General features: G+C 36.1%; 1 protein-coding gene across 1 annotated transcript in view; it reads right to left on the bottom strand.

Moving 5' to 3' along the window:
• The window catches only part of LOC127657707 (potassium/sodium hyperpolarization-activated cyclic nucleotide-gated channel 2-like), an 18,723-nt gene extending 15,600 nt beyond the window's left edge, over positions 1–3,123 (bottom strand). The window contains exon 1 of the mRNA XM_052146550.1: positions 1,008–3,123. Within this exon, the coding sequence (XP_052002510.1) occupies positions 1,008–1,636 (629 nt within the window). The 5' untranslated portion in view covers positions 1,637–3,123. The remainder of the gene's footprint in view (positions 1–1,007) is intronic.
• Between the last annotated feature and the right edge of the window lie 6,620 nt (positions 3,124–9,743).

The raw sequence follows: 9,743 nt of genomic DNA, 5'->3' as shown, positions 1-9,743 counted from the left end.
TAGAGACCATTATACAACTCCGTTGCCATGACGATGTAACGCTGTTAACTTAAAATGATGATTTAAAGAACTTTAAAGCTGAAATAATCCACGAGTTTATCAAAATAATTAATGTAAGTGCTTTTATACAATTATAAGTGTCACATTTCTGCCTTTAATAAACTCTCCAAAAATAAACCCCATTGACTTCCATTGTAAGTGTGAGGGGCTGTACACTAAAGCCTATTGGCTATTTATAAAAATGTCAAAGGGGTTTATTTTTGGAGAGTTTATTAAAGGCAGAAATGTGACACTTATAATTGTATAAAAGCACTTACATTAATTATTTTGATAAACTCGTGGATTATTTCAGCTTTAAAGTTCTTTAAATCATCATTTTAAGTTAACAGCGTTACAGTTGTCATGGCAACGGAGTTGTATAATGGTCTCTATCTTCACACAGATGTGGTTATTAAGTGATTTAATGACAGTAAAATCATGTTAACACACATATTGTTTATGTCTTGTGTTTATACTTGTGAAACAGTATTTTAATGTGTACAGATTAAACCCCATTGACTTGCATTGGAAGTGTCTCACTGGAACACATTTAAAGGAGGAACGAGTGGAAATTAATTAATGAACATTATGACACAAATGCTGCTGATTGAGATGAACTTGTGTTGAACCCGGAATATTCCTTTAAGACATTAACTACACAGTCTTGTACCTTTGTGATTTTCAAATACTTTTGTGCTTCAGATCAAAGTGTGTAATGTTGTGATTCACCTCAGAGCTGGTTGGTTTAGCTTGGAAAAATTGGGCGGGCATTGTTGTGCTCTATTAAGGGGAGGGGCATTCTCATTACAGAGAGCATTTGATTGGATAAAAATGTGGACACGCCTGTGAGTGCAAGATGAGTCATCAATATTTTTGGTCCGTTTTCATGGAAGAGAAACTGAACGTTTAAATGCCTCTGTAAAAAGTAAATTTTGCCAACTTTTAACTCAAAAAGAGTGTCTTTGTACCTGAAGTCACTGTAGGGGTGGATGATCCAGGTTCCAGCCGATTTCAGCCGCTCCTGCTCCAGTGCCACGGCTTTGTGGCTGCCGAACATGCGGAGGGAGAACTTGTTGACGCCGGGCAGCAACATTGCCCCGAACTGCCTCTGGATGAAGGTGGACTGGTTCGAGTAGCTGTAGTCCTCACCGTCCAGACCTAGTCCCGCCTCAGGGGTCCCGGCCGCCGTGGTGGTGGTGGTGGTGGTGGTCTCGTGTCCGGCGGCCACAACGACCATCCCGGTGCCCGTGGAGGAGGAGGTGGACATCAGAGCGGCGCGGGAGGCGGCGAACCCCACGGAGCGCTGCACGGTGGGCGGGGCAGAACCTGTGGGGGGAGGCAGTAGGGGTAGAGGTGTGGTGGGCGTTCCTACCGCCGTGGCCGAACGGAAGGGGCCACCATCTCGCGTGGAGCTCAGGACGGACAGACGGCGGCGCCCGGGCAGTGGCTCGCCCTCCAGAGACGCCTGGGAGAGGCGATAACCGGGAGACGGCAGGCTGCTCTTACTGCGCCGCTTGGGGTCGCTGTTACGGGTAGGCCGAGAGTCTGTACCCACAGAACCCCCGGTGCCCACTGTACCGCCCCCTGCCCCTTCCATGCCAATGCCAGGCACGAGTCTCTCTCACACACAAACACACAGTCACACACACACACACACACACACACACACACACACTAGACTGACCTTAGTCTCGTGTCAGATAAACACTTTCCGGCTTTGTTATTTTATATTATGGTCTTTATAGAAGGACATTAAAAAAAAGATGGATTTTCCTTGACGTTTCCTCCAGAGGACGCGTCGCCCCGCCGCCCTCCGACGCGTCCTCATAATGTTCAAACGCCCTTGAGTCGCCGGATATACGCGCGTCCCTGACGCTCCGTTCGCCCTTGACGCGCCCCAATTCACGCGCCCTCCATCATTCTTCATCATTTCTCCTTGAGGCCCGAAGCTTTCCGACACCGGGCGAACCCATCGTCATACCGAACCCAAATAACCCGCACACGCTCCGTGATTCGGTGACCTCCGCCTTCGGTTATCACGGCGATGTCTCGCGCTCTCCGCTCAACATATGCTATGTGTTAGAAGCGGCACAGGGCATTAATCTATCAGATCAGGCGCTTCATCATCCTCAGACACATTCAGAGGCGCAACAGGAGAACAAAAGCGAGAATTACCGGAGAAATGAACCGGAGCGTTATTCTTGAAAACCCCAAAGATCCTCCACACCTAACGCGGTTTTATCCCGTATTTAAGGAGGTGTAAATGTCAGAGGAGTCCTTTGGAACGATCCGCGTGAACTTGTTATGACATCCCGGATCCCGCGTGACGGTAAGGGACGCACGCGATATGAAATAAATATGAAATCAATGTCTGTGAGCGCATGAAGGTCTGTTGCCATGGCAGCAGCAGCATCCCTCTCGCCCGCGTGCACTCACACTCCGGCGGCTCAGGTTTGAGCGCGCGTCACCATGACGACACACAGGTGGGAGGAGAGACCGACGCTGATTGACAGACAGACAGGTACATTGACAGCATATTATTAGTATAACTTCTCTCTCTGTATTGATGCTTGGGCAGTATTGATAAAGCAATCATGCCATTAATGCACATTTCAGTTGAATATGTAAACAGAGACAGATGCTTGGGTACAAGACAAATTAACAGGCTGCTGTTCATACAAATGACCTCTATATCAACTCTCATTTTTGTGAATATATTGAAGCACGGTCAAAAAGCTCATCCGACTCAAATATCTGTGACATCAAATAAACAGGAACTAGGTCAAAAGTAATCCAAAAACAATCTGGTTAGATTACTTTAACATGTAATCCAAGAGATCACTTTACTACAATTTTAGACATGGAATTTGTATTTGGTACCAGATTACAGTTTTACCCAGCACTGCGTTTATCTTTCAATGGTTGATTCATTTATTCGATGAAGAAACAATGTGGAAGTAAACTATAGCAGGTTTAACACATGAACAGTCTCATATCATTATTGTCATTTGGGTGTAATACTGACATTACTTAAATAATGCAGCTATATACACTCAAAAAGTGCCTGAGAAAATACATGTGTGTAATTTATGTGTTATGTGTATGTTATGTGTAATGTGTATGTTATGTGTCTGTTATGTGTATGTAATGTGTATGTTATGTGTATGTAATGTGTATGTTATGTGTATGTAATGTGTATGTTATGTGTCTGTTATGTGTATGTTATGTGTCTGTTATGTGTCTGTTATGTGTATGTTATGTGTCTGTTATGTGTCTGTTATGTGTCTGTTATGTGTATGTTATGTGTATGTAATGTGTCTGTTATGTGTCTGTTATGTGTATGTTATGTGTCTGTTATGTGTCTGTTATGTGTCTGTTATGTGTATGTTATGTGTCTGTTATGTGTCTGTTATGTGTAATGTGTATGTTATGTGTATGTTATGTGTAATGTGTATGTTATGTGTCTGTTATGTGTATGTAATGTGTATGTAATGTGTATGTTATGTGTCTGTTATGTGTCTGTTATGTGTCTGTTATGTGTCTGTTATGTGTATGTAATGTGTCTGTTATGTGTCTGTTATGTGTATGTTATGTGTCTGTTATGTGTCTGTTATGTGTCTGTTATGTGTATGTTATGTGTCTGTTATGTGTCTGTTATGTGTCTGTTATGTGTAATGTGTATGTTATGTGTCTGTTATGTGTAATGTGTATGTTATGTGTCTGTTATGTGTATGTTATGTGTATGTTATGTGTCTGTTATGTGTCTGTTATGTGTATGTTATGTGTCTGTTATGTGTCTGTTATGTGTCTGTTATGTGTCTGTTATGTGTCTGTGTATGTTATGTGTCTGTTATGTGTATGTTATGTGTCTGTTATGTGTATGTTATGTGTCTGTTATGTGTATGTTATGTGTATGTAATGTGTCTGTTATGTGTCTGTTATGTGTCTGTTATGTGTATGTTATGTGTCTGTTATGTGTATGTAATGTGTATGTTATGTGTCTGTTATGTGTATGTTATGTGTCTGTTATGTGTCTGTTATGTGTCTGTTATGTGTATGTAATGTGTCTGTTATGTGTCTGTTATGTGTCTGTTATGTGTAATGTGTATGTTATGTGTATGTTATGTGTCTGTTATGTGTCTGTTATGTGTATGTAATGTGTCTGTTATGTGTCTGTTATGTGTCTGTTATGTGTATGTTATGTGTCTGTTATGTGTATGTTATGTGTATGTAATGTGTCTGTTATGTGTCTGTTATGTGTCTGTTATGTGTATGTTATGTGTCTGTTATGTGTCTGTTATGTGTCTGTTATGTGTCTGTTATGTGCAATGTGTATGTTATGTGTCTGTTATGTGTATGTTATGTGTCTGTTATGTGTATGTTATGTGTCTGTTATGTGTCTGTTATGTGTATGTTATGTGTCTGTTATGTGTCTGTGTATGTTATGTGTAATGTGTATGTTATGTGTATGTAATGTGTATGTTATGTGTATGTAATGTGTCTGTTATGTGTCTGTTATGTGTCTGTTATGTGTATGTTATGTGCCTGTTATGTGTATGTTATGTGTATGTAATGTGTCTGTTATGTGTCTGTTATGTGTATGTTATGTGTCTGTTATGTGTCTGTTATGTGTATGTTATGTGTCTGTTATGTGTCTGTTATGTGTCTGTTATGTGTAATGTGTATGTTATGTGTCTGTTATGTGCAATGTGTATGTTATGTGTCTGTTATGTGTATGTTATGTGTCTGTTATGTGTATGTTATGTGTCTGTTATGTGTCTGTTATGTGTCTGTTATGTGTATGTTATGTGTCTGTTATGTGTCTGTGTATGTTATGTGTCTGTTATGTGTATGTTATGTGTCTGTTATGTGTCTGTTATGTGTATGTTATGTGTCTGTTATGTGTATGTTATGTGTCTGTTATGTGTATGTAATGTGTATGTAATGTGTCTGTTATGTGTATGTTATGTGTCTGTTATGTGTCTGTTATGTGTATGTAATGTGTATGTTATGTGTATGTAATGTGTATGTTATGTGTCTGTTATGTGTCTGTTATGTGTATGTTATGTGTCTGTAATGTGTCTGTTATGTGTATGTAATGTGTATGTTATGTGTCTGTTATGTGTCTGTTATGTGTATGTTATGTGTATGTTATGTGTCTGTTATGTGTATGTAATGTGTATGTTATGTGTATGTTATGTGTCTGTTATGTGTATGTTATGTGTCTGTTATGTGTCTGTTATGTGTATGTAACGTGTATGTAACGTGTATGTTACGTGTCTGTTATGTGTATGTAATGTGTATGTTATGTGTATGTAATGTATATGTTATGTGTCTGTTATGTGTCTGTTATGTGTATTTTATGTGTATGTAATGTGTATGTTATGTGTCTGTTATGTGTCTGTTATGTGTATGTAATGTGTCTGTTATGTGTCTGTTATGTGTATGTAATGTGTATGTTATGTGTATGTTATGTGTCTGTTATGTGTATGTAATGTGTATGTAATATGTATGTTATGTGTATGTAATGTGTATGTAATGTGTATGTAATGTGTCTGTTATGTGTATTTTATGTGTATGTAATGTGTATGTTATGTGTCTGTTATGTGTCTGTTATGTGTATGTAATGTGTCTGTTATGTGTCTGTTATGTGTATGTAATGTGTCTGTTATGTGTCTGTTATGTGTATGTAATGTGTATGTTATGTGTCTGTTATGTGTCTGTTATGTGTATGTAATGTGTCTGTTATGTGTATGTAATGTGTATGTAATGTGTCTGTTATGTGTATGTAATGTGTATGTTATGTGTCTGTTATGTGTATGTAATGTGTATGTAATGTGTCTGTTATGTGTCTGTTATGTGTATGTAATGTGTCTGTTATGTGTCTGTTATGTGTATGTAATGTGTATGTTATGTGTATGTTATGTGTCTGTTATGTGTCTGTTATGTGTATGTAATGTGTCTGTTATGTGTCTGTTATGTGTATGTAATGTGTGTATGTAATGTGTCTGTTATGTGTCTGTTATGTGTATGTTATGTGTCTGTTATGTGTATGTAATGTGTATGTAATGTGTCTGTTATGTGTCTGTTATGTGTATGTAATGTGTATGTTATGTGTATGTAATGTGTATGTTATGTGTCTGTTATGTGTATGTAATGTGTCTGTTATGTGTATGTAATGTGTCTGTTATGTGTATGTTATGTGTATGTAATGTGTATGTTATGTGTATGTTATGTGTATGTTTTTTAATTTAATTTAATTTAATTTAATTTAATTTAATTTAATAATTTAATTTAATTTAATTTAATTTAATTTAATTTAATTTAATTTAATTTGACCAATTGTCACACATTATACATACATTTCTGCATATACATGGTGAAATTATTTATTTTTCACATATCCCAGCTAAGCTGGGGTCAGAGTGCAGGGTCAGCCATGATCACGGCCCCTGGAGCAGATAGGTTCAAGGGCCTTGCTCAAGGGCCCAACAGTGGTGTCTTGGTGGTGTTGGGGCTTGAACCCACGACCTTCTGATCAGTAACCCAGAGCCTTAACCGCTGAGCCACCACTGCCCCGTCAAATGGGGGCTACAACACGTTATGTTATGTGTTGTGTTATGTGTATGTTATGTGTATGTTATGTGTAATGTTTATGTTATGTGTATGTTATGTGTAATGTTTATGTTATGTGTTATATGTATGTTATTTGTAATGTGTATGTTACGTATATGTTATGTGTTATGTGTATGTTATGTGCATGTGTTATGTGTAGGTTATGTGTATGTTATGTGTAATGTTTATGTAATGTGTAATGTGTATGTTATGTGTTATGTGTATGTTATGTGTAATTTGTATGTTATGTGTTATGTGTAATGTGTATGTTATGTGTAGGTTATGTGTATGTTATGTGTAATGTGTATGTTATGTGTTATGTGTATGTTATGTATGTGTTATGTGTAATGTGTATGTTATGTATTATGTGTATGTTATGTGTTATGTGTAATGTGTATGTTATGTGTTATGTGTAATGTGTATGTTATGTGTATGTTATGTGTATGTTATGTGTTATGTGTAATGTGTATGTTATGTGTATGTTATATGTAATGTGGATGTTATGTGTTATGTGTATGTTATGTGTTATGTGTTATGTGTATGTTATGTGTTATGTGTATGTTATGTGCATGTGTAATGTGTGTGTTATGTGTATGTTATGTGCATGTGTAATGTGTGTGTTATGTGTATGTTATGTGTTATGTGTAATGTGTATGTTATGTGTATGTTATATGTAATGTGTATGTTATGTGTTATGTGTATGTTATGTGTTATGTGTATGTTATGTGTAATGTGTATGTTATGTGTTATGTATGTTATGTGTAATGTGTATGTTATGTGTTATGTATGTATGTTATGTGTATGTATGTGTATGTTATGTTGCTATGTGTTATGTGTATGTGTATGTGCATGTGTTATGTGTATGTTATGTGTTATGTGTATGTTATGTGTTATGTGTATGTTATATGTAATGTGTATGTTATGTGTTATGTGTATGTTATGTGTTATGTGTATGTTATGTGTAATGTGTATGTTATGTGTTATGTGTATGTTATGTGTAATGTGTATGTTATGTGTTATGTGTATGTTATGTGCATGTGTAATGTGTATGTTATGTGTTATGTGTATGTTATGTGCATGTGTTATGTGTATGTTATGTATTATGTGTATGTTATGTGTTATGTGTATGTTATGTGTAATGTGTATGTTATGTGTTATGTGTATGTTATGTGTAATGTGTATGTTATGTGTTATGTGTATGTTATGTGTTATGTGTATGTTATGTGTAATGTGTATGTTATGTGTTATGTGTATGTTATGTGCATGTGTAATGTGTATGTTATGTGTTATGTGTATGTTATGTGCATGTGTTATGTGTATGTTATGTATTATGTGTATGTTATGTGTTATGTGTATGTTATGTGTAATGTGTATGTTATGTGTTATGTGTATGTTATGTGTAATGTGTATGTTATGTGTTATGTGTATGTTATGTGCATGTGTATGTTATGTGTAATGTGTATGTTATGTGTTATGTGTATGTTATGTGTAATGTGTATGTTATGTGTTATGTGTATGTTATGTGCATGTGTTATGTGTATGTTATGTGTTATGTGTAATGTGTATGTTATGTGTATGTTATATGTAATGTGTATGTTATGTGTTATGTGTATGTTATGTGTTGTGTATGTTATGTGTAATGTGTATGTTATGTGTTATGTGTATGTTATGTGTAGTGTATGTTATGTGTTATGTGTATGTTATGTGTTATGTGTATGTTATGTGCATGTGTAATGTGTATGTTATGTGCATGTGTTATGTGTATGTTATGTGTTATGTGTATGTTATGTGTCTGTTATGTGTATGTAATGTGTATGTAATGTGTATGTTATGTGTCTGTTATGTGTCTGTTATGTGTATGTAATGTGTCTGTTATGTGTCTGTTATGTGTATGTTATGTGTCTGTTATGTGTCTGTTATGTGTATGTTATGTGTATGTTATGTGTCTGTTATGTGTCTGTTATGTGTCTGTTATGTGTAATGTGTATGTTATGTGTCTGTTATGTGTAATGTGTATGTTATGTGTCTGTTATGTGTATGTTATGTGTATGTTATGTGTCTGTTATGTGTCTGTTATGTGTATGTTATGTGTCTGTTATGTGTCTGTTATGTGTCTGTTATGTGTCTGTTATGTGTCTGTGTATGTTATGTGTCTGTTATGTGTATGTTATGTGTCTGTTATGTGTATGTTATGTGTCTGTTATGTGTATGTTATGTGTATGTAATGTGTCTGTTATGTGTCTGTTATGTGTCTGTTATGTGTATGTTATGTGTCTGTTATGTGTATGTAATGTGTATGTTATGTGTCTGTTATGTGTATGTTATGTGTCTGTTATGTGTCTGTTATGTGTCTGTTATGTGTATGTAATGTGTCTGTTATGTGTCTGTTATGTGTCTGTTATGTGTCTGTTATGTGTAATGTGTATGTTATGTGTATGTTATGTGTCTGTTATGTGTCTGTTATGTGTCTGTTATGTGTATGTAATGTGTCTGTTATGTGTCTGTTATGTGTCTGTTATGTGTATGTTATGTGTCTGTTATGTGTATGTTATGTGTATGTAATGTGTCTGTTATGTGTCTGTTATGTGTCTGTTATGTGTATGTTATGTGTCTGTTATGTGTCTGTTATGTGTCTGTTATGTGTCTGTTATGTGCAATGTGTATGTTATGTGTCTGTTATGTGTATGTTATGTGTCTGTTATGTGTATGTTATGTGTCTGTTATGTGTCTGTTATGTGTCTGTTATGTGTATGTTATGTGTCTGTTATGTGTCTGTGTATGTTATGTGTAATGTGTATGTTATGTGTATGTAATGTGTATGTTATGTGTATGTAATGTGTCTGTTATGTGTCTGTTATGTGTCTGTTATGTGTATGTTATGTGTCTGTTATGTGTATGTTATGTGTATGTAATGTGTCTGTTATGTGTCTGTTATGTGTATGTTATGTGTCTGTTATGTGTCTGTTATGTGTATGTTATGTGTCTGTTATGTGTCTGTTATGTGTCTGTTATGTGTAATGTGTATGTTATGTGTCTGTTATGTGCAATGTGTATGTTATGTGTCTGTTATGTGTATGTTATGTGTCTGT

This window comes from Xyrauchen texanus, chromosome 17, assembly GCF_025860055.1.
Source record: "Xyrauchen texanus isolate HMW12.3.18 chromosome 17, RBS_HiC_50CHRs, whole genome shotgun sequence".
Lineage (NCBI taxonomy): Eukaryota > Metazoa > Chordata > Actinopteri > Cypriniformes > Catostomidae > Xyrauchen > Xyrauchen texanus.
This window is presented reverse-complemented; position numbering and strand designations above follow the sequence as displayed.